General features: G+C 37.8%; 1 protein-coding gene and 1 non-coding gene across 2 annotated transcripts in view; one reads left to right on the forward strand and one right to left on the reverse strand.

Annotated features, from left to right (window-relative positions):
• Positions 1 to 25,055, forward strand: part of TDP1 (tyrosyl-DNA phosphodiesterase 1) — a 51,777-nt gene that overhangs the window by 25,881 nt on the left and 841 nt on the right. Inside the window, exons 13-14 of the mRNA XM_009486222.2 lie at positions 131 to 233; positions 13,457 to 13,571. Coding sequence (XP_009484497.2) covers positions 131 to 233; positions 13,457 to 13,571 — 218 coding nt within the window. The remainder of the gene's footprint in view (positions 1 to 130; positions 234 to 13,456; positions 13,572 to 25,055) is intronic.
• On the reverse strand, positions 6,740 to 6,821 carry TRNAL-AAG (transfer RNA leucine (anticodon AAG)). Its single transcript has one exon. It is a non-coding gene; the product is annotated as a tRNA-Leu (tRNA).

Here is a 25,055-nt window from a genome sequence, read left to right on the forward strand (position 1 = left end):
TTTTATTGAAAAGACTGTTCTGATTGAAGTGAAGTTCTCCTGCTAGAAGTGCATTGCTACAGCTGTGGTACTTAAGCATTTTCTGCTGTGAAGATTATGCCTCACTGAAATGCTTTGTTTCTCTTTGCAGTGCCAATCTATCTAAAGCAGCATGGGGAGCTCTGGAGAAAAATGGTACCCAACTGATGATCCGTTCTTATGAACTTGGAGTCCTTTTCTTGCCTTCAGCATTTGTAAGTTCATAGTTCGAGTACAAATCCTGGAATATGCTAAGAATCTGCAAATATTGATGAATACAAATGTGACTGAATAATCCACTTACTAGGTTCTGTGTTGCCAGGTTAGAAAGCTGATAGCAAGTGGAGTTTACACAAGGTATTCTTTAAAATAGAAACAGTCTGTTTTCCTAGGCAGCAAGTATGGATTTGGTATTGATGTGACTTTTGTCGTGCTACTGCAAGACAGTAATAGTTTAAAACTTTAACATATACTAAATGTTGCTGGGAAGGATGATCAAATATCTTCTTTTGTGCTTCTTAAAACTAGGCTGTGAGCTCATATTCACATTGAAGTGATGCATATGGGTTGTAACTTGAAAAACAATTATTAACGTTGCACTGATTGCTGTTCTTGCTCTTTCCTTGAAATGCATTTGTAAAGCCATGTGACTATCTCTTCTCCAAATTTCTGCTTTGAGAACAAGTTCTCAAATGCGTCTTCTAAAATCTCCAATACAAATCTAAGGATATCTTCATAAAAGGCTGTTTAAAAGCTGAAGGATTGTATCATCTAAACCTATGTGACAGCAGTCTCGGTATGTAGAAGACAAGTCTGACCCAAAATTACTATTATTGTAGTGTGTGGAGCAGAGGACTGGGAGATGTGAAATGTTTTCGTGGTACTAAGGTCCATATCGCTTGTAGTCTAGTCTTAGTGCATTTGTAGCAGATGCCATGGGGATTAGCACAATAAACAGTATGTATGTGGTATCTCTTTAGTATGTGTTCCTTATGATTTATTTTAAATGCTTTCCAGGATGAAAATTCTATCCAGACCATGATGGTTAGTAGCCACAACTCAGCTTATCCTCTTAACATGTAAAGTTTCTTATTGAACTACTTTTGCTGGTTTTTAGCCCCCTACTGAATCCTGGGGTAGTGAGTCCTGTGCTACTTAATTGTGCATTGTATTTAAGAAAAAAACCTTCCCTTCTTTTAGATTGTTTTTTTCTTATTTAGATCTACTGCCTGATAGTGGGGAGATGCAAGTTTTCTTGTTCCTATTGTTGATTCCTCCTCCTCTCTGGTGAACCTATTAGTACCAAAATGTTATCAATAGCAGTTAGTCTACCATTCAAACTCCTTCCTGTGTGAAATTTGTTCTTTTCAAAAATTTGTTCTTTTCTTTTTCAAGAAGAAAATTCCAAGTTTCTCTGACAAAATGTTTGTATGCTAAAAGTCCTTAGAAATATTTTTCTGATGAAGAATACATCTTCCCTAGAATAATGTTCATGGATATTCACATAATGTTTCATCATTTCTGTTGATTAGTAATGTACTCCCAAATGAATATTCACTAATATTATGACATTGTAAAAAAGTTTACCATAACTGTATAACTGCAGCCTCCTAAGACTTCAGTATTAAGATTGATGGTTTCTGGCTGTAGCTAAAGTACTCCTGTATCTCATTCTTGGCATTTATTAAGGAGTTTACATAGTAGTATGGTCTTTGTCTCTAAGGTTCACAATATCAATCTCGGACATCATTCTCTAGCATGGTTTATGTGGAAGAAAACTTTTAGAGAAAATCTGTTGATCAGAGACTGAAACAAGAAAAATCCTACAACTTCCTATAGTAGGAAACATTGGTTTTGATATCACTGCACTCTAAAACAAACAAACAAAAACAACCCCCAAAAAGCAAGCATCACTTGCATAAACAACTATTAATAACAGAGTAATGAACTGTTGGGCAAAAAAATTGTGCAAAAGGATTTGACTTTTAACAGCAACTGATGTCAAGGGATAAAATGATGTTCTAAGTTGTTGGCTACTGTTATCTCCAGATACTGCCAGGCAAAGAATTTATGTATGGTACTGGTATGACTGTACTTAGTGGATGAAGTTTTTTGTATGAACATAACTGATCACTAGATTGTGCAGTCATTTTACATAATTTGAATATTCCTGTTCTGACTCTGGCTTTTCCATGCATTGCTAGTTTTGGAAAACACACTTCAAATGGGTAGAAAATCAGGAATAACTGAGTTAGTCTTTTTGCCAAGAGTGACCATACCTGTTTCAGATTGCTCAATCTGCAAAATTTTCACTTTAAAAAACAGAACAAACCAAAAAAAGAACAATTGAAAAAAAACCCCAAAACAAAACACCAAAAAAACCCCCAACACCCCCAAGCCCCCTGTGAGAACATTTGGCTTCCATTCCATCCTGAATCTTGCATTCTAAACAAGATTTCTTGCATGTGGAGCTGGGGGGGTGGGGATCACCCAGACCATTTTTCAGAGGGCCACAACTTACATAAAAAGACCTTGAATTTTCTTCCCCATGTCTAAAATTGTAAGTCTTAATGCCTTTGATCTCATTCTTGTGAGTTTTTCTGTAACAGTTTAATTCTAAAATCAGACTTCATTTGTTCAGGAGCATTTAATTTATTTATCAGAAATATAAAAGATTCTGAAGCACTCGACCCTTAGGAAATTTTAGCAATCTGAAGTTAAAACTTCACCTTTTTTGCAACTAGTTAGACCTTTCTGCTATTAATGACTTTTTCATCATTCTGGATGTTTATTTAGACCAAAATTATTAATGTTTTTTTTTTCTGCTCGCAGTCCGTCTTAGCAGCTGGAGTAAAATCCACTCAGCTATTTAAGAGATTGAGAATTACTAAAAATGGAAGTGTATTTTTATTCCTGTTGCATCAAAATAACCGGAATTTAAATGCAGTGTCTAAGCTAAGTTTACTGATGATTAAAAACACATTGGATACTTATTAAGCATCTGTTCCAGCCTTTAGCGGAAGCCTGCAGGCGGGTTTACACAAGAAAGTTTAGAGATAGACTCTGCTATAAATCCAGTATAAGTACTTTACTAGTAAATACAACTGTAAAGAATGGTTTTGATAAATACTCTTGGGTAAACAGTTCCTAATGAAGCTCAAGCCCTGTGGTCATCAGGGTAAGAGGCAAAAAAGACAATGGTTGGGTCTGCTCTCATGAGAGGAAAGGTTTCACTGAAACTGCAAAAAAATTGACCTCTTCTATCCCTTCTTTGCCAAATCTCTGTTTAGGGACCAGAGATAATTCTGCTTGGTGTGGGAGGGGGGCTGCATTGCTTTGAATCTTAAAGGCTTTTCAGCAATTTTTGCTGTATTCTACACTTACAGGCACACTCAAAATTTGTTTATGAAATGAACCCCAGAGAACACTTGGTTTTCAAATGTATAAGAGTCCTTGACTTCTGGCATTCTGTTTTTCCCCTTTGATCAGCCTTTTGGAAAAGGCAGTCAGGGTGTTCCTGTTCCAATCCCCACTATGTTCAGGAAAAGATCAAATTCACCTATTGCTATATAGCTCTATGTTATTTTTTACTTTAGTTGAAGAAGCAAGCAGTGTGAAAACTTCCTGCAGTGCATAAGAGTCACTGCTGAAAATTTGACCATTAAGTAAGGGGATGAAAAATGTTTATTTTGTTTTTAATGTTTGTAGTAGCAAAAAGGAGGGAGTATTAATACATTTCATACACTGGGAGCAAGAACTGTAATCTTGTATAGTATGCCTGCAAGGTAATATCAGATTAATTAGAGAAGTAGGATCTGTCTGCTGCCAATCTGCTCCACTGCTCCCTATTCTCTGATTGTTGTGGCTGTCCTGTAGAAAAAGATTTCAGGCTTTAAGACTGTAATGATGTTATTGTGCTGCCTTATCTAACACCTGTATAACTGTCAACCTTACAGCAATAATGAAGTTCTGGTTTTCATCTTGAGAGTTTTCACCTTCTCTCTTAATAAGAAAAAATTGTTGTGAAAAATACAGTTTCTGTGCTGCTTTGATTTCTTTTTAAAGTTGAAAATAAACACAACATTTAATATAGTCAGTGTCAAATGCAAAGCTAGGGGCCAATATTTTCAAAACTGACCTTTCACTTGTACCCCTAACATGGTTATAGAAGTGTGAGTAAGCCACATTGTGGGGCTGTGGGGTGTGGAGTGAGGTTGTCTGGGAACCCAATGGCTTTTCAGAGAGTGCAGAAACATACATATCGGGAAGATGAGTCGCTGCCAACAAGTGAATAAGTACTGCTGAAAACCAATTTAACTGTAGGCATCAAGGATTTGAATGCCTGATGTTTGGTTTTTTTTATTGCAGTGTAAATTTATCCTTATGATGCATGCATAATGCAATCTTACATCTGAAAACCAAAAATAGTTTAACGCACACAAGATGTTTCTGTCTTGAGAATTGCCAGTTGACGTTTATAGCAGTAGAGTTCAGTACAAATTGGCAAAACTGTCAAAGAACTGGAGCTAATACATAGCCGTGGTTAAGTATCGTGTTATGATTACTGTGCTAGCAGTGTCCACATTAGTTTAAGGCTTCCTCAGGCATATCTGTACAAGCTTCTGTCATGAGTGACATGCCTTTCATTAATTAAATACGTTTGCAGTGTTTTAGTAGACACAAATGCTTTTGGCAAAGATTTTCCTTTATGGCGCTTTAGGAGTCATCTCAAGAAGACTGTTCCAAATATCTTTAAATGAGATTTAATTTAGCATCCATAACTTGAGATAACTTGCTCTAAGGCTGTCTTTCAGTCTAATGATACTCTGCAGTAGATTTTCTCGTGATAAGATCTGACCCTTGGGATCTGAAGTTGTCAAAAATCATTCATTTCAAAGGTGTCATTAACCTTCAGAGATGAGAATTTTGTCTGTTGGGCCTTCCTTTGTCATCAAAGTCTATGGAAATTTTCTAACTATATTCAGTAAAAAAGGAGCCTTCAGCAGGAATGGAAGTAGTTAGTTACTCATTAGAGTAAATTCATCCAATTTCTATACATACAGCAGATCGAAACAACAAAAGTTACTCATACAAACATTGCCAAGATCTTGATCTCACTGAGTAGTTGTAGGGTGAGTTCAGATTTGCAGAAAAGATGCTGACAATCTTGGGATTGTGGCAATCATTTTTGATGTTCAAGGCCTCTTTTCCTTTAAACCTACAACTGCTGCAGGCTTAGGCCCTCACCCTAGGGAGAATATACAGTGAAGCTTTGCTGTAACTCAAGATCACGTTCTGGTGACAAGTATGTTGCTATAGCTGTCTGACTTGGCAGATCAGTCTGTTAGAGAACTAACCACCTGATGAGGTAGGTTGGAATCTGGCTTATCTCAAATGTGTCAAAGCAATAGGTTAGCTTAACATGTGGAACTACATCATCAGTTGGCCATACCATGATTATAGGCTGTCCATGGCTATCTTCACTCCCTCAGTTGTACTGGCACTGGTGCTATGCTTTCTCTACAGCCCTCACAACTCTTACTTGTTTTGTGTAAATCATAAAAAGCATGCAAATATGTGCTTCTATACAGGTGGCTGTACTAAAATCTGCCAGTATGCATGAGATAGTCTTATGTTTGAGTTTCAGACCTCTTGGAACACAAGTTAATTGAAGCTCATCTAAGTCTTGCAAGAATATGTAACATTTAATACATACTTTGGAAGAGAGTACTTTGTTCTTTTCCTCCCAGTTTCCTAAATATTGTTAGTTAATTTTGAAGACTGTCAACCAGAAAAAAACAAGTCACCTGTCAGTAATCACATGGTATGGTGTATATGGGAGCACAGTGGGGAGAGGGACTGCAGCTGTCTTTCCTTTCTTCACTGGGAAGTGCCTGCAGAGATACCTGATAAGAAGGAGGTAGTCAGAGAGACAAATATTAACACTTGCCTTACGTACATGCAGTCATCTGACATTCAAGTTGCAATGCTTAGCTTGTGAATCTGTCTTTAACTGCATAAAAAGTGTTTCTTTGATAACTTAGTCTGGTTGTCGAGACTTTTGTTGGCTCAGTGTGGTTTTAGCATACTATGTGGAGAGTAGTCTGAGGTGAAGATAATGGAGAACTAGGAATAGACTTAACACTTTTACAAACTGATTTTTTTTAAGTTTGTTTGCAATTAAAATTATACAGAATACAAACTAGATGAAGTGTTTTGAAACATAACAGCATTTTTTGGCCTCAAAAGACTCGGTATCTTCTAGCTATTGGAATGCTGATTTAATACTGCTAATTTCTGATAGTTAGAATCATAGAATCATTTAGGTTGGAAAAGACCTTTAAGATCATCCAGTCCAACCATTAACCTACACTACCAAGTCTACTCTAAGCCAATCAAGGGTAGACTAGACTAAACCATGTCCCGAAGTGCCACATCTACCCATTTTTTGAACGCTTCCAGGGATGGGGACTCCACCACCTCTCTGGGCAGCCTGTTCCAATTCTTGACCACCCTTTCCGTAATGAAATTTTTCCTAATGTCCAACCTAAACCTCCCCTGGCGCAGCTTAAGCCCAGTTCTGTTTCTTCAGGTTGCTTCATGCAGATTGATCACAAAGTTAATGATACTTACTCTGGTAGAAGTTAAGACTTAGAATCATGGAATCATTTAGGTTGGAAAAGACCTTCAAGGTAATCTGGTCCAACTGTTAAAACATTCCTGGCAGCGGTGGGATTTGAACCCACGCCCCCGAAGAGACTGGAGCCTTAATCCAGCGCCTTAGACCGCTCGGCCACGCTACCCTGGTGGATGTGCATAGCACTCACTTCATAGCACTCACTTAATATTCCTAATCTTAAAAACTCCACTAGCTCTGCAGTTTGTGCCTTGTATTTTCTGCTGAATACAAATTTGGAAGTGGATTGTTCCTCACTTGCCATCTGTTGACTGCCAGTTTTTGTCTGGTTTTTAAAATGCTTCCAGCACTCATGCTTTGAGGTTGGGTGTTGGCCTGATGTGCTAATGCAGGCTCTCAGAAATATGTTGAATGGTTGTTCTCAACATAGCAACAGCTGTCATCATTTACAATTTTAGTGTTTAGGGAAAAATCAGCTGATGCTGACATTGGATCACAAGCTTCTCTTGATTAAAAAATAATGTTTATAAAAAAGAATGTGTCCTGTGTTTAAACTGCATTTCCCTTTCTATCTCCATTTCTATTTCTCACCTCCTACATCTTTACTCTCCCTCGTGTTCAGCTTGTTCTTTCACCTGCTAGGGATTCCTTTCCAGAGGCTGAAATAAATTACGTCTTTAACATGTAAAAACATGTTGAGAGAACCCCATCACCTAACAGTGTGGAGTTCTGGGAAGCATGTTTCAGTATTATTTTGTTTGAAAAATCCTGGAAGTGTCTAATGGAAAGCTTTTTAAATAAATAGTTCTTCCTCACAGCTTCCATGTCTGATAAGGTTGTAAGATAAACTGAGCTTGACCTGTAAAATGGTATAAAAGTTTGTGGAATACTTAAATCTTCTAAAATGTCTGTTGAAGAATATGGTACTAGCCAGCCAGCTTTTGGAAATAAAAGCTCAGAGAAATATAGTAGTTGCTATTAAACTGAGAACTTGCCCATGATTGCCTAGCTAGTGCTATCAGATGCTACAATTATATCTAGATCATCAGTCACAGACAACTAACAATAGTATCTCGGATTCTGAGATGCTGTATTAGATGGTGAATACTCACTGGTAATGAGTAAAATATTCTTTTGTAGTTGCCTGCGGGGATGGGTGTATGAGCTGAGTCTGGATTAGAGAGCAGCCAGCCATGGTGCGTGTGATCATCAGAACTGAATTGCTTAAATTTTTGCTGAGTTCAAACAAGTGAACAATTGCCTTCAGTCATAGCTCAACTTAGACTAGAACCAAAATAAAGTAGGTTAAGCTCTTTGACTGTAACATTAACTTCCAAAGTAATGTAGTATGACTTTTCTTTGATTTCTCTAGTTTCAGATGAAGTCTTCTATCCTGTATGAAATAGAGTGGGTGTGGGGAAATATGTATGATGTAGGTAAACAAAGATTTTTATATGTGGACTTTATGATGTTAAACCTTGCTTTTAGTGTTCACAGAACTGCTACAAGGTTTTCAAACTCCAGCGGTAGACACCTAGAGACGTGTTTTCCAAGCTAAAGGAACTTTAGGTTTGGATACTTGAATTTGTCACTGTGGGCTTCTTACAAAAAAAGAATAGAATCATAGAATTGTTTAGGTTGGAAAAGACCTTTAAGATCATCCAGTCCAACCATTAACCTAACACTACCACGTCCACCACTAAAACAGTTAAGGGTAGAGTAATAATTTCATGTCTCCTGGCTTGGTGGCTGGGTCATTTATAATGAAAGTAAAAACTAGGAATCATTAAGGTTGGAAAGGACCTCTAAGATCATCAGTCCAACCATCAGCCCAACACCACCATGCCTACTAAACCATGTCCCAAAGTGCCATGTCTACCTGTTTTTTGAACACTTCCAGGGATGGGGACTCCACCACCTCTCTGGGCAGCCTGTTCCAATGCTTGACTACCCTTTCCATGAAGAAGTTTTTCCTAATGTCCAATCTAAACCTCCCCTGGCGCAGCTTGAGCCCATTTCCTCTCATCCTATCGCTTGTTACTTGGGAGAAGAGACCAACACCCATGTCCCTACAACCTCCTTTCAGGTCTCCCCTCAGCCTCCTCCAGACTAAACAACCCCATTTCCCCCAGCTGCTTCTCATAAGACTCTGCTCTACACCCTTCACCAGCTTTGTTGCCCTTCTCTGAACATGTTCCAGCACCTCAATGTCTGTCTTGTAGTGAGGAGCCCAAAACTGGACACAGTATCTGAGCTGCGGCCTCACCAGTGCTGAGTACAGGGGGACAATCACTTCCTTGCTCCTGCTGGCCACACTATTCCTGATCCAAGCCAGGATGCTGTTGGCCTTCTTGGCCACCTGGGCAATGTTGAGATGCAGTTGAGTAAAGCTCTATTTTGAATAAACGCGCCTCAATATTGAGGAAGAATTTTATTGTGTATTCTACTGGCCAGAGGAGCATGGTCACTGTAAAGTTTGTGTGGTGTGCATCCTTAATTCTTTACTGCCCCAAACCAGTGAGTTTTTAAATAGTTTTGCTGAAGAGCATGCTTTTTTTTTCTTTTTACTGGCATAGGAAAGGATAGTCCTGTAATCATCCAGTGGGATAATCACCTGTCTCCTGTAGGAGTTACTTCAGTATTATCAAAATATTGTAGTGATATCAGTGTTAATTCTCACTGAAGTAGGGATACCAATTCCTACCTCTGTCTTGTGTGGTGTGTGTGGGTTTTTTGGTGGGGTTTTTTTTTTTTTAGTAATCTGCAGTCTGTCTTGTGTTTGGGGCAAAAAAGACTGGAAAGCAGAATCTTAAAGGCTGTTCTACTTCCTTTTCCCATTCTTCCTCCCAGTGCCTACTTTTACAATATATGATGCTAAGGCACTAATAGAACCCACAACAGCATCTGAAGTTTCCTAAGTACAAAAAAAAAAAAATGCTTTCCCAACAAATGTGTCTCTTAACATTTCAAAATGCATTGCTGTGAGCAGCAAAGAACAAAATATAGCTGCAGAGGGAAAAATTCTGAAAGAATAGAATATGGCCAAGGCAAATTTCCAAGGCGGGCAGAAGTTTTTTTAGGCAAGATCCTGCTGGTTTGTTTTTTGGAAACAGCAATGAGAGCTGTCAACATCCAGGAAATGCTCAAAACAGGCAAAATGTGTGACATTTCAATTTCTGTGTGATTGTCTGTGTGAAGATAGACATGAGAGTTATTTTTAAAAGCATGTGAATCTCCTCAGAGAGCTTGTTGAAGAATGTATTCCATAACCTAGACTCTTACTCCAGGATGTTTTGAGGAAAACTAAGTATGTTTTCTTAGATTAGCATTTCCTGAATGGAAGATCTCTACAGGTTAAATTCTGACAGACAAAACAATTCTGGGATCAACTGATGGAGTCCAGTGCGGTTGGAGGACAGCCTCAGAGAAGAAGTAAGACTCTCAGAGGAGAGGAAAATATAACTGGTGACTATTGAGGAAGAACAAGGAAGAAGAAAGCAAAGGTGTAGAAAAAGAGAAGGAAGAAAAATGCCTGAAAAGAAACACACTGAATTAATAACAGGGCACAGAGGGTAGAAGAAATGAAGCAGGAACAAAAATATTACTGGGTTGAAAAAAAGATGGATAACGGGAAAGAAAATGAATTTTAAAATGTCCTACAAGTGGTGTTTTTTTCTTTCACGTTGTGTGAAAAGCACTCACTGGTGTGAACTTTGGAGTGGAATACATGTAGCAGTTCTTGATACTTGAATTAAACTGAGATTACTATGTATGTACGTAGAGGCCTAAGTAAGTGTTGTTCTACACTATGTGCTTTGATAGCAATGGTTATACAAATTTCAAACTTGGATGGTGCCAGGCAACAGCTGTGTGATGTTAGTGTTCTTCATCAGGCATGCATATCAAGTTCATTGTAGAATAAGAACCTACTCATGATACAGCAGAGAAGCCTTCTCCGCCATTCCGCATTTCTCTCATAGCTGCATGTAAAAGACAAGAGAAAAGCTCACGGGCGCTCAGGGCAATCAAACCTCATACAAGCCATTTTAGTTTGCAATTTAAATGTTGCCTTATGAGTAATATCTAGTACTGCACACCAGCCAGATGCTTCACCAACTGAAACCTGACTACTATGAGTTGTGAAAAAAAGCTCTTGCCGCCACCACCACTTACACAGTTCCTGTTCTTTGTGAGCTATAGCATTACTGGCATATTTCACGTTCTTTCCACTACAGACATAAATATGGTTATTTGCATTTTTACATGAAATTTCTATCAATCCCTGAGTGAATCAAGTTCATTTGGCATAAAGCTGTACAACTTGATTGTTGCTTTTTTTCTATTTTTGCATTGTTGTGTATTTTTCCATTCAGTCACTTTCAAACCCTTAGATATTTATGAGCTTTGAAAAGTAATCTGGTATCTTTGCATTGGTTTGTCTTGAACATATTGCTTGTTACTTAAAGGCTAAGCTCTATAAAAGGCTGTAGCCTGGTTTTAATGAAATTTTATCAAAATTCCACTGACTTCAGTGGTATAAGAAGGGGAAGTTTAAAATGGATTTTCAATCACAGTGTTCTTTAGCGTGGACCTTGTTTGTTTGTTTCTTCTCTTCTTTCATTTAGAAGGCAGTGGCTTTTACCTAGTCCTTGAAATTATATACACTGTTTCTTACATCATAACTAGTAGTTTCCTGTTACTTTTGGTCATGAGACAAAAGAAGCATCTATATTCTAAAGGAGTTTCTTGAATTGACTTGCTAGAACTGCTGTAATACAGCTTGATGTTTTCTTTGGCAGCTCTCCATTTTCTCTGTTACTATGCTTCCTGAATATCAAAAAAGAGTGTAAGGCTGCTTTGTATCCCATGCTTTGTGTGGTCATGTGAATGTTGCTTCCCCAACTTACTATGCTAATGTTTGATGAATTCAGTAAAGAAGAACTTAGAGTATTGTAAAAATACTGTATATAGATGGGACTATCAATTCAGCCAGCGTGTATGTTTGAATAAAATGGAATTATTTAGTGGTAATTAAGAAGCTTGCTTGTATTATCACAAAATGGTAATCCAAAGCTTGGACTGATGGATCCTACAGTTTGGATAAAATATAACTTAAAATTTGGACATGACCCAGCAATGTGTGCTTGCAGCCCAGAAAGCCAACCGAACCCTGGGCTGCACCAAAAGAAGCATGGCCAGCAGGTCAAGGGAGGTGATTCTGCCCCTCTGCTCTGCTCTGGTGAGACCCCACCTGGAGTACTGCGTCCAGCTCTGGAGCCCTCAGCACAAGAAGGACATGGACCTGTTGGAGCGGGTCCAGAGGAGGGCCACAAAAATGATCCGAGGGCTGGAGCATCTCTCCTGTGAGGCCAGGCTGAGAGAGTTGGGGTTGTTCAGCCTGGAGAAGAGAAGGCTGTGGGGAGACCTTATTGTGGCTTTTCAGTACTTAAAGGGGCTTATAAGAAAGATGAGGACAATCTCTTCAGTCGGGCCTGTTGCAATAGGACAAGTGGTAATGGTTTTAAACTAAAAGAGGGTAGATTCAGACTAGATATAAGGAAGAAATTTTTTACAATGAGAGTGATGAAACACTGGCACAGGTTGCCCAGAGAGGTGGTAGGTGCCCCATCCCTGGCAACATTCAAGGCCAGATTGGATGGGGCTCTGAGCACCCTGATCTAGTAAAAGACATCCCTGCTTATTGCGGGGGGGTTGGGCTAGATGACCTTTAAAGGTCCCTTCCAACCCAAACTATTCTATGATTTTAGAAAGAAAAATACAGTTGTTCAGTAACGTCTTAGAAATAAATAATAAAAGCTTGATAGCCTTTAATCTTTTAGTCTGTTCTAATCAAATTTTACTTAATTTACAATAGGCTATTGGAAATCTCAGTATTAGAGATTTGGTTTTGTATAACTCATTACAATTGATGAACGGGATCCAGTTTCTCTGGCGAAGTGGCTAAGCAATATCATCTGCCAAAGTTACTTGAATCACTTTATATCTATCTGCCCTTGTATTGCATTATAGCTTTTTCTTTTGGTAGTCCTTAACCTTGTTTGAAATCCACTGTCATTCTAATATAATTGTAGTGTTTGAAACTTTTGTGCAAGCAGTATAAAATCTTCATTAAATTTTTTTAGCGTATGTGGATGGTGTTACCCAGGGTATCTGAAAAGCATATGTTTGAATACTTGTTTCTATATCACAAGCTGAATTGTATTTCAGTTCATGAAACACACTGAACTTCTAACTAATATGGTCAGGATGAAACTAAACAGCAAACAGAAAATTTTAAAGCTTTGCTCTTTAGTTTAATATTCTACATTAAAGTTGTTAATATTTTGTTTAATAATTAAAATTTGATTCCAATGTCTGTAAGCATTTATGCAAAAGAAGCAGCATCTTATTTTATTGAGTTATGCTACCCATATGGTACTAGCAAAGACCTGAGGCAATTTGGATAGAATTGCTCACACAAGCAAGGCCACAAGCGTGTTTACCTAGTGAATATGGAAATAGATTGGTATATGTGTAAGGGCCTGAGAAGGTAGAGTAGATCCAATGTGGACCCACCTGTGGGACCAAGCCAATGAATGTAAAAGAAAGAGGAGAGCCTGAAATAGTACTAATAAGAGAAGCTGAGTTGTTAAGTGCTTCAGGAAGTATCTAATCTCAGTAATGGAGGCAAAACGTTTATTAAAATAACTCTTATTGACAAAGAATCTATTGTGGATTAGGTTTGTCTTTTTCCCCCAAAACTAACAAGTCTTTCTTCTGTATGTTTTCCTTCCTTCACAGGGATTGGACAAAGGTTACTTTCACGTGAGACAGAAAATGCTTTCAGAAAGTAATGATTCAGCAACATATTTTCCTGTACCTTATGACCTGCCGCCAGAACAGTATGGAAGCAAAGGTAAGGTGTGACTTCAGAAGAAAAGTAGTTGTATTGTATATGAAGCGAACTAATATGAGTAACTCTGAGTCATTTGAACACTGCTATGTTCCAAAGCTTTATTTTAACATTTTTGTGGCATGACTGCATTTGAGATTGTATCAGTCCCGCATTCTGCTTGCAACTTCAAAGAAAGCCACTATAGAGTATTTTGGTTCTAATTTTTTCTTTATTGTTGCTTAAGTTTTGAATCAACAATCTAAATATTTTTTTTAATTCCTCTTCTGGGATTCTTTTACGCATTAGGAAAATAGATATTCTTTATGGAATCAAAATGGTTTTCTGCAGAACTAATGGGGGAAGGAGTGTTGAAAGAGGAGTGTTTGGAAGAGAGCAGGTTTGAGGAAAAAACAATCCTCTGGAAGTGGGGTGTGAAAGAAATACCATAGAGCAAATGCAAAAGAATTACTTCAAATCAGAAGAAGGAAGGGTTGCTTTTAGTCCATTCTTTATTTCATAGTTTCAGACTTCATTTTCTTGAAGATCTGTGTTGGAATCCTCCTTGGAGGGGCAGAGTGGATATATTTCATAACACGTGAAGAGTTTTACAAAATCTCAACCTTCTCAGCTTCTGAGACTATTTCTAGAACATGCAGATCAGGAAAGTGATAAGTAAGTGCTGCTATGGGGAGATGATAGCTCGAAAATGTAAAAATACATTGAGGATAATGGTGTGTGCAACCTGCAGTGTTTGGGAGGAGTAAATTTTTATATTTTTGTTTTTAAAACTAATGTGAAAAGATTGTAACTAACTTCTTTTTTTGGGAAGCTATGATCTAAAAAAGACATCATCTGCAGTAGAGCTTGAAATAATAGAGAGTAACAAAGAGTTCAGGAAAGAGAGTATTAATAGCAACTCAAATCTTTTTGTAGATTTTTGAACTAACAAATGATGTGGGGAGAAATGTTTAAAAGCTAAGAAGTAAATAGACTTACAGAGTCTTGTATAGTAAATAAAAGTAAAGACACATCATTTCAGGGTGACTACAGTCCCCCAGCAGGATCAGAGCATGTGAGCATGATGCTTCCTGCAGCTGGAGTAAGAATGCTTTGGCAGTATCATCTTGATCGGGCAGCCTGTAGTAAACACCAACCATGAGGTTTCTTTTGTTGGCTTGACTTCTGATTTTTCACCCATAAGCTCTCAACCTGTTCATCGCTGGTTTTAAAACACAGCTCTGTGCAGTTAATCCACTTTTTTTTTTTTTTACATAGAGGACAACTCCCCCCCCCCCCCCGCCTTTTTTCCTTGCCTGTCCCTTCTGTACAGTTTATAGCCATCGATTGCAGTGCTCCAGCCATGTGATTCATCCCACCAAGTTTCAGGGATGTCGATTAGATCACAGCTTTCTAGCTGCACAGTGGCTTCCCACTCCTGTTTGTTATCCATGCTGTGTGCACTGATATAGAGGCACTTCAGCTCGGCTGTTGACCATGTCACCTTTTTAGAAGAACAAGCCCTAATTCTTGCGGCATTTCACAGGTGTTTCCCTGTTGGTTCCTAATGCATCAGCAGCCTCTGGCTCTTCTGTGTTGCTCAAAACTCCATCCCCTTCCGCCACTGAGTCTAGATTAAAGTCCTACTTAAAGTCTGGACAACTTGTTGGCAAAGAGGCTCTTGCCCCACTTGGTCAGGTGAATCCCATCAGCTCCCAACAAACCTGGCTTCTCACCAGTAGATCCATGATCATAGAAGCCAAAACCTTGAGTATGGCACTAGCTACACAGCCAGGCATTCCTCTGTTCAATATGATGCATGTTACTTTTGTAACTTGTAAAGATGATTTTTCTGCTTTAAGAGCTTACTATTTACCTAAAAGAATTCTTAAATGGTATTTCAGTTTTCCCAGAGAAAAAAATACTGGCTTAATGTAGAAGTGATAATACAATCTATTACACTGTTTTATTTAGTATAAAACACACTGTCTGTTTAAGTAGTGTTGACGTTATTTCGGAGAGTGGTGGCAGGGGTTGTGCCTGGGTTACTAGCTAACTAAAGGGGAAGAATATACTACAACTAACTGTTGTGCTCTGGGACATGTATGCACTGTCTGCTTGCTAACTTACGTTTTTTGGAAGGTGTTTCTAAAAGGTCATACTTAAATTTTTGGAAAGTTTAGAACAAAGATTAAAAATTATAATCTGTGTGTACTCTCAAATGTGTTACATATACTATCTTCCTTGTGCAAAAATGTAGTTGTATAATTGATATTGTTCTTGTTTTAATTCCTGCATTTAACCTACTGTGTCAGTTTTATGCATATTTGAACTAAACGTAAAGATCTTTTTCCAAATAACATTTTTCACTTTTTGCATGGAAAGCTTATTTCTGTAGAGAACTCATTTGTAGTTCAGCTTTTGGGTCTCAGCTTTCTCCTGTGAAATGAACAGATGTCAGAATTCAAGTTGTCTAGGCTTTGCCAATGGAAGCAAAGTCAGCTGCCTGTGCCTTTTCACATCTCTTTCCTGATTATTCTGTTTCAGTTCTTCAGCCTCTTGCTGGAAAAGATGTTTAAAGAATTCCCATATTGTGGGACGGACTCATAAAATAATCTGTCCTTAACAATACAGTTATCAACTCCCGAAGTCTATGGAGAGTCATATAAATAGGTTTATTTTAATTAAGTCTTGAGAAGCAGAAATGCAAGTAATTATCCTTTCCCTAAAGAAACCATATTGACTGATCCCTGTAATTGATAGAGAAAAGGCTCTGGAGGATTTTCCATGAACTCATATTCTCTAACCATGGGAAAACAAAGTACACATCACTTCCATGTAATCAGAAAAATCTGATCAGGAGCAGGAGGGAGGAGAAGCAAGCAGAACAGTGAGCAGATGGTCAAGAGCAGGGCCATGCATTTGCCATGTAAAGTTCTAAGTAGAAGATTGGTATACCAAAATACATTGTTTTTTCCCATACTTGTGCAAATTCGAATCTTGGATCAGACATACTTAATATTACAGAATTACATTGTTAGATAATGTAACAAAGTGAAAGAAAAACAGTTCCTTAGTTTGTGGAAATAGTTTAATTGCAGAGATTCTTTGTCATTCTGTCACAATGGCTTTCTTCATATTAATTGGTGTTTATCGGATGGGACTGGACTTCCAGCATGAAAACTGTTACAGTGAAGTAAATGCATCTGGAAAAGCATAAGTAAATGCAGTAGTAGATGGAGTAAATGCATCTTGGAAAAAATATCTCAGGTAATACAATGATAAACTCATCATTAAATGATGTAAATAATCTGTCAGGTGTCAGGCATAATAATTCGTGAGGTTGGTCTGCAGTCTTTTAAAGTCCATTAAGTTCAATAATAATGAAACAATTTGGTCCCTGTCCTACTTTTCTCTCACCCCATGTAACAGGGAGGAAAATAAATACAGAAGACTTGTCCACCTTTGCCTGGTTTGCCTCATTAGTCAGTGGGTTTCATTCTAAAACTCGAGTTTACGCAAAACAGAAAAATAGGATCTCTTGGCGAAATAATCATGAAGATTTTCTTCCTCCTCTTCTTCCAAAGATTTCTAAAGATTGTAAGTTGAGATCATTGTGAGGCAGATAACTTCTTGGTTTTGCACTGTTTTTCTCTCCCAGAGAGATCGATTATCCTTCACTGAAATGTAATCATAGGCTAAGCTGTAGTCACTGAAGGATGTATTAATGTGCTTTAAGATGTGACTGGTAGGGTAATTGTATCACCTCTGTGACACATAACATATTTAAAATTTTCCCGTTAACTTTCATTTAGTTTTCAGCTGTATTTCAGACTTGCACAGAGCCACATTTTACAATACGTGAACAGGTAAACTCCATCTGCTTGTACCAACCAGAGTCATTTGATCTTCCTGAAGGGAGCAAAGAATAGAATTTAACTGGGTCTCAAACCGTAGCTGGTAGCAGCATAGACACTTCAAGCTGAGTTGAGGAGTTCATAAGATTTCTTCTGTGAGAGAAATCATACCAGAAATATTTTCATGTCAAGTAGCTCATTTTAACTGCATAGGATGATTTTAAAAAACAAACAAACAAACAAACAAAAAACCACCAAAAAAACCAACCAAACAAAACAGCCACCAAGAAACCACACTATAATGCTTGCAAAAAATATTTTTGGACCTAAAAATTGTCAAGTAACAATTGTGTGATTAATTAGCTCAAAGAACATGTATTGTAAACCATAATGTTGTTGTATTATAGTAAGCTTCAGTATTTTGGGCTATTTCATCTGCTTTTTTTCCTAGTGAGTTGCACTTAACTTTCTAGTTACATTTAAGTATGATTAGATTTCTGCTTAATTGTCTCTGTTTCCTGCTTTTTTAGGGAGACCTCAGCAGGTAAAATGTTTCTCTGCATTATTATTCTATATTATGCCAGATTTCAGATTTATTAATCTCATGCACTTGTTACAGAACTCTCTTACAGTGTTACTGAAAAGGGGATGAGCTAAAACTATATTTATCAGCAGTTTTTTAAGTTGTGACTGGGTTACAAGGCAGGAATTTATATAAGCTTTTTCTGAGCTCTTAGTTCAAAATGCTCTGTAACTGCTTAAAGCCTCTGGAAGAGAACCCCAAAAAGTAGGGGGGTAAGTAATTTCTGATAAACAAGTTAATTCTCATTCTAATTCAAAACTGAATGAGTAAATACAGTGTATTTATTTAAATGAAGGAAAGAAACTGGCTGTTCAGTTAACTAATAATATACAGAAAATATATGTATATACAAGAAAATAAGACAGGTTCCAGCTCAGTTCAGATTAATCTAAAGTTAGAGTGAAACTACATATTACTCTCTACATATGCCAATTATATGAATTACATTAGTCTTTGGTTATTTTGCTCTTTGTTGAAGATGTCTTTCCTGAGCCATTCTAATGATTTGTAAAAATGTGTTAAAATGTATTTCATTATTTTCCAGCGGGAAAATATATTTTACCCTTCGTAACTGGGGGCTAAAGCTGTCAAATCTCATGCTGTGAGAGGCTGGAAGAATGGTGGGCAAATGAGATGGAAATTTGCTTTAATGCAAGTGCAAGCATTGTGGAGAAATGAACAGTCCACTTAACAATTCATTAGTTCTGCAGCTGTAGTTTTCAACCTCTGACAGCTGTGATTTCATTTTCTTAAGGATGCGCAAAAGGATCTGTAACAAACATGTCTCACAGGAACAGCTCTCTCCCTTGTGAAGGGCTCTGTTCACTGTTCGATATTCCATTGCCACACTTACGTGGAAGACCAAATTGATGTTTTCCTTGTAACTTCAGATATTCAGTGCTTGATATTTTGCCTAGTTTTCAATGAGTAGGAATTGGGAGTATGGCGAAATTACATTTGTTAAATATTTGTCGTGATTTCAGGAAACTAGTAACACTCCATACCATTTATTACACATAAACTGCTGTTGTGTTTGATAAAAACAAAAAAACTGGAGGCATATTTGCCTCCAGCTCTGGTAGGTTTTGTCCAGCTAAGCTAGAGGAATCGTTTATTACTCTGAGTTTGCTTACCAGGGACCTGCTGTATCCTCAGGAGGGAAGATAAGTTCTGGGAAAATGTCCCTCTACGTGGTCTCTACCTTTCTCCCACCTTTTTTTTTTTTTTTTTTTGTCCAAAGTTCTAGAATTCTCCACTTTCTGTGTCAAGTAATTAAAATATTTTTGAAGAAATTAAGGAAGAAGATTTCTGGGGAATTCATTCACATTTTTCAATAACCTCATTTTTTCTAATTAATACTGCATAGCTACATGGAACCTGTCTACTTTCTAGAGTTTGAAAGAACTCGACTGGCAGCATCCTGTATGAATTTTTAGAGAACTTCAAGTCCTCTTAGCATGCTTAATATGGTACAAACTCTAAGAGAATACCCTTTCTTCTGAGAAGATGACAACTAGAAGCTAGCTGTCACTGTTTCTAGTGACACTAATACATTGAGTAGAAAATATTTCACTTACTTAAAACTCAGAGCAATGGTAAATATAAATCCAAGTATGTTTAGTTTAGTTTGCAATTTTTTCAAGCAGCAAGTACACATTGTCATTGTAGTTCATATACTGTGGCAGGGAGCAGGGGTTGGATCCAATGCCAGTCTGTGTTGGCATCCATTTCCATCCTAGGGGGAACCAAAAACATTATTACTGACTGGTAAACCTGCAATCTGAGATTGAAGCTTTCTTAAGGGAGCTTGACGTCAGATGCTTCCCAGAGTCAAAGTGTAACATTTGAGTATAAAGCAAACCTGGTTTTCTTCAAGCTTTTTATAATGACCATGAAGAAATTAACACTTTGTATGAGAGGAAACTTGAGTTACGGAGTCCCCATTTAGTTTGACGACTACTACGTATTGTTTTGATAGGGTTACAGACTTGAAAACCAGGAGCCACTAGATTGTCTGATCTGATTTGCCACATGTTACTAGCCAATTTCTTTGAGCTCAAAGCTTGTGTTTGGCTAAGAGGGATCTTCCAAAGTATGCTTCAGATCATTAGTTGACAGCATAATCATGAGATCATTCACCAGATGGTCCGTATTTTGCTGCAATAGTTGGTCAACCCAAGAATTTAAAAAACCACATTATTTTGGTTGTTTTTTTTCAGGATAGACGTATGATGCCCAGTCTAGTTGTTGAACTCACATGTGATTTGATCCATCTCATGCAGACTGCAAGATTTGTAATTGAAGTGTGAGGAAATGTAAAAATATGTCATCCTAAGAGATCAGAGTTAAGGTTGCACAGAGAACTTGGGTGGTTTTTGTTTAGACTATTTCTTCCCAGCTGCTTTAAATTACCAGCACAAGACAGTTTTATTATGCATGATATACATAGCTTGCATCTTCCTCTTGCTGCAGGGAATAACATGCACATATTACATCTGGCAGTTTTAAAATAAAGATCAAGATCATTCCTAGTCTGAAGTGACAAAGGACCTCATTAATTTTTAGCAGATAACATTTGTTGTGTGCAACATGTACATTACTAACTCTTTGCAAATTGCTGTTTTGAGCAATTGCAATTGCTCACCTCCAGTAGTCAGCTGAACAGCAGAAGGCCATCTGTGGGCAGCAGATGCATCTTCAGGGCAAAACATTTAAAGAATTTTTAAAAATAAAATTATATGGTAGCCAATAGTATTACTTAATATCTTGACAGATAAACTATACAGATAAAACAATCTCTTGAACTCCTCTGTTGTTAACCAACAGATTCAGGCTGTTGACTATGACAAAGCTGAATGTATTGATGTTACTAAGATAAAAGAAGCTCATTGTAGTGCCAGGGGCCACCAAGCTGCTCTATCACTCCCCTCCTCAGCAGGACAGAGAGAAATGAGATGCAGGAAAAAAAAAAAAAAAAAGTGGGTCAAGATAAATGCAGTTTAATAAAGCAAAAGCAAAGGCTGCATGCAGAAGCAAAGGAAAACAAAAGATTTTATTCTCTACTTCCCATCAGCAGGCAATGTCCAACCACTTCCCAGGAAGCAGGACTTCAGTACGCGTAGCAGTTGCTCTGGAAGACAAATGTTGTAAATAATGAATGTCCCCCCTTCCTCCTCCTTTCTCTTAGCTTTTATTGCTGAGCAGATGTCGTATGGTATGGAATATCCCTTTGGTCAGTGTGGGTCGGCTGTCTTGGCTATGTCCCATCCCAAGATGTTGCCCACCCCCAGCCTACCGGTGAGGGAGGAATGTTGGAGAGACAGCCTTGATGCTGTGCGAGTACTGCTCAGCAGTAGCCGAAACACTGGTGTGTTACCAACACCTTCCTAGCTACCAATGAAAAGCACAGCTCTATGAGGGCTGCTGTGGGGAAAATTAACCCCATCCCAGCCAGATCCAATACACCTATAGACCAGCGATATAATTTGAGAGTTCTTCGGAAGGAAAACAGAAAATGATCCAATCTGGTATTTGGGAAACATGCATGCAACAGCCAGTCTTACTTAGCAAGATAGCTTTATAAGTAAAATTTCTTTGTGCCTTTGATAATATTCAGATTTTTATTTCCCTCTAGAATCTTCCAGATAAATACTGCTATTTTGTTGTATCAAATTATATTCTCATTGAGCTCCATTGTCACATATCGGTTGCATTATTGTTATTATCTCTCTTACCAGTACTGGTTGACCGGATCCTCTCATGAAGGTACAGCATTTCATTTAGAGTGCTTGCGGACTGATGCCCCTATCACTTCGGTTTCACCCTATCGAGAAGTTTCTTACAACAGACTTGCATTACACAAAGGGGTAGAGCCCCAGGGGTTTTTTGTACCTTTGCATCAGAAAAGATACAAGCTACATGCTGTAGTTAAGGAATATCACTTAATTTGTGATTTAGTTTCCTCAGTTTACTGGCAGAGGAAAATATCTGCTGTATGGGAGGAACTTGAAACTTTAAGTACATCAAGGGATATACAGCTTGGGAAAGGTCTCAAAAATGCAAAGGACTTTTTTTCTCATCACATCAACACTTTGAGAAACAAATCCTACTTTTAAACTGCAGTTCTGGATTTTGGTTTTCTTTTCTTTTTTTCCCAAACGCGAGTGGTCATTGTCCTGGCCTTCAGGTATTATTACCTTGTTTGTGAATATTATTATAGATCCCACATCTATACCAAATCTGCCTTTTCCCCTTCTTGAGATCTTTTGGGTATGATGTTTGCACTGAGAGGAACCAGGTGAGTTCCTTTTTAAATGCCATGCTCGTCCAAAGGGAGGGGAGAAAAGAGACCGAAGTATAGTGTACACCACCTGCAAATGCTGAAAGGGAGAACTTTCCAGCCTTGTGCAGCAGGGAGTAAGTTTGCTGCGTTAGAATGTATATGTAGAATGACTTGAAGAACTCCGGTTATTTGTGAGCAACCTTGCTATATATGTGAACACTTACTACTTCAAAGCTACATATTTCATTTGGAAGACTCGTGCAGTATTGTGAAAGATGATGTAAGAATCGAGTCTCTGTGTTCAGAAATCAACCAGGAATAGCTCTCATCCAGATCTGCACTCGCAGTGCAAAAGACACTTGTATTTTAAATTGTAGGAAGAGGATCACAAATTGTATTGTGCTTTAATTGTATTTTATACTTTACTATTCAATTGCATGTTCCTGTAACTCACAGACTTTTCTGGTTTTGGCTGTACATACTGTACTGCCATCTGTCATACTTATAAGAACATGAAATTTTGAGATGGCTTGCCGGCATGTTTTTGAGCCACACAATATACTGCATTTGTAAAATACTGCTGTTAAAATTGCAAAACAACACTGTTGTACCACTGTCAGCTCATGATTTCATGTTCTATAACACGATCTCAAAATGTGAGGGTTTCTTTGAGTGATTAATCAGGTGTACTTGAAAAAACCCATCTTGTTCTCCAGGGCCTCTCTATCTTTAAGTGAAATGTGATAGTCTATTCAGTTGTGAGAGAATCTTCAAAAGTCTGCCTGAGTATAACTGAAATAGCTCTTTGTCTGAGATTTCAGATAATCTTAAAGTAGCAGTGGGGTAGGAGTGGCCCCGTTCATTTTACTGTGTGCTAACTCTAGTGCTAGAGTTCTGCTGCTTCTAAGTGAAGCAAGAAGGAAGCAGTGGAACTGGGTCACTAGATAACACTGCTTCCAATAAGGTGCAATTGGGACAAAATTAGGGTATCAGAAACGAAGAACTGAACTTGAAAGGTGTGGAAGGTAGGTACGTTGAGCACTCTTTAAAAATCTATATAGTGGGGCTATAAATAGGGAACAGTTAACCTTTTTTTTTTTCCAGAAGATCAAAGGATTTAACTTTCAAAAGTTTGGCAATTATTTTAGTGTGCAACAGTAAGCAGCTACAGTCATACAGTATTTGTACACAGTCATTGTCTTTCTCTTGCTGTTATAGCTCCTTCTAAAAGTGACAAATAATTTTAAATTGGATCTGGCATTTTAAAAATAACTGAATTATAGTTTGTTTCAGCAACAGTTTTACATATGGCTTATTAAAATAGTATCAGGTATTTTTTAAAACCAACAGCATCCATTAATAGAACAAAGTTCCAAGTAGGTTAATAGCTACCTTAAGAAAATTTTATTAAGATAGCCACAATAAAAAAGAACTAAATTAGGCATTGAAGCCTCTCAGAGTGCTTTAAGGGGTGACTGAAGTTATTTCTGTACATGTAAGTCTTCCTCTGCCTATATGTTTTGCTGAGCTAAAACAGAGTAACTGCAGATGGTAGCGAAGATGGATAGTTCCAAGCTGCATAATGTACTCCAAGTGACAGATTCCAGTGCTTGAGTGGGACTGGATTTATTCTGGTGTCATAGATAGAGGTCAATGATCAAATCTGAATGTATGCTTGAAATCCTCAATGCTTTTTCCAACACTTGCTTTATCCTGTACCCATTCTTATAACTGTTAAGGTTTACTATGTGGTAAGGTATTCACCTAAAATACAAAAGGTACACATTGCTCTCAAACAGGAGACTGATAAAAGAAGCTTAGGGAAATAATGGTGCTACTTTTTTTTTTTTAAGAGCTTACTCAAAGTCTGGATATCCTGCAGTTGACCTAGAAACCTAGAGACATTTTTTGGCAGTGCACTGTGAGTTAGGTGCTATAGTTTCTTCCAGTTTCCAATGCCTTTTATGTTTTTTGTGCTTGGAAGTCACCTATCCACTGTAACCAAAAGCTACCCAACTACTTCGTCCACCTAGAAGCTATATCATGATTTTAAGTCAGGAGAAGACATGGATGTTTGCTTTTATTGTCCTCTTATAATAACATTATGTGAAAGATGGCATTTGTTGCACAGGCTGTTCTTTCTCTGGTGATCACATTCCTTTGACTTGTAACATCCCTATCAGTCTTCATAAACTCTAAATGTAAAGTCTTTTTTCAAGTCAAGCAGATTCAATTTTGTTGTAATTTAAAGCATTTTCCTATTACCCTCTTACTAGTCTAAACAGACGCTTTTGTAAAACATTTGCATCGCTAGGACATGTTTCGCTGCAACATATGGAACTACAGTACTAGAATAAACGCCCTCTAGTAGCAAGTAGTAATGAGTACTTGGTAGGAATGCTATCCCTGCCCCATGTTTAATTGGCGTGGCACTAATTTATACATCCCTTCATTACTACTTCTGTTACTTTCTTCCTCTCATTGCTACAGTAATTCTCCCTTCCTATATTGTGAGAGCTAGTGTTGGATCCTGTAAACTTAAAACTGGACAACAGTAATCGTAATCGCTTATCTAAAATTTCAGTTGACAAGCATGTAGCAAATCTTCTTTAGCAAGTATACATAGCATATCATGTAGATGAGTAGCTTGGTTTTGATAAAGGAACTATTCCTGTCATCCTCAGTACAATTCAGTTTAATCTATGCATTGTACAGATTAATGTCACTGTCTTCCTTCAGGGCTCATTTTGTAGATAGAGAAAAGAAGCCGTCTCGATTTGTATAAA

Source organism: Pelecanus crispus, chromosome 6 (genome assembly GCF_030463565.1).
Source record: "Pelecanus crispus isolate bPelCri1 chromosome 6, bPelCri1.pri, whole genome shotgun sequence".
NCBI lineage: Eukaryota > Metazoa > Chordata > Aves > Pelecaniformes > Pelecanidae > Pelecanus > Pelecanus crispus.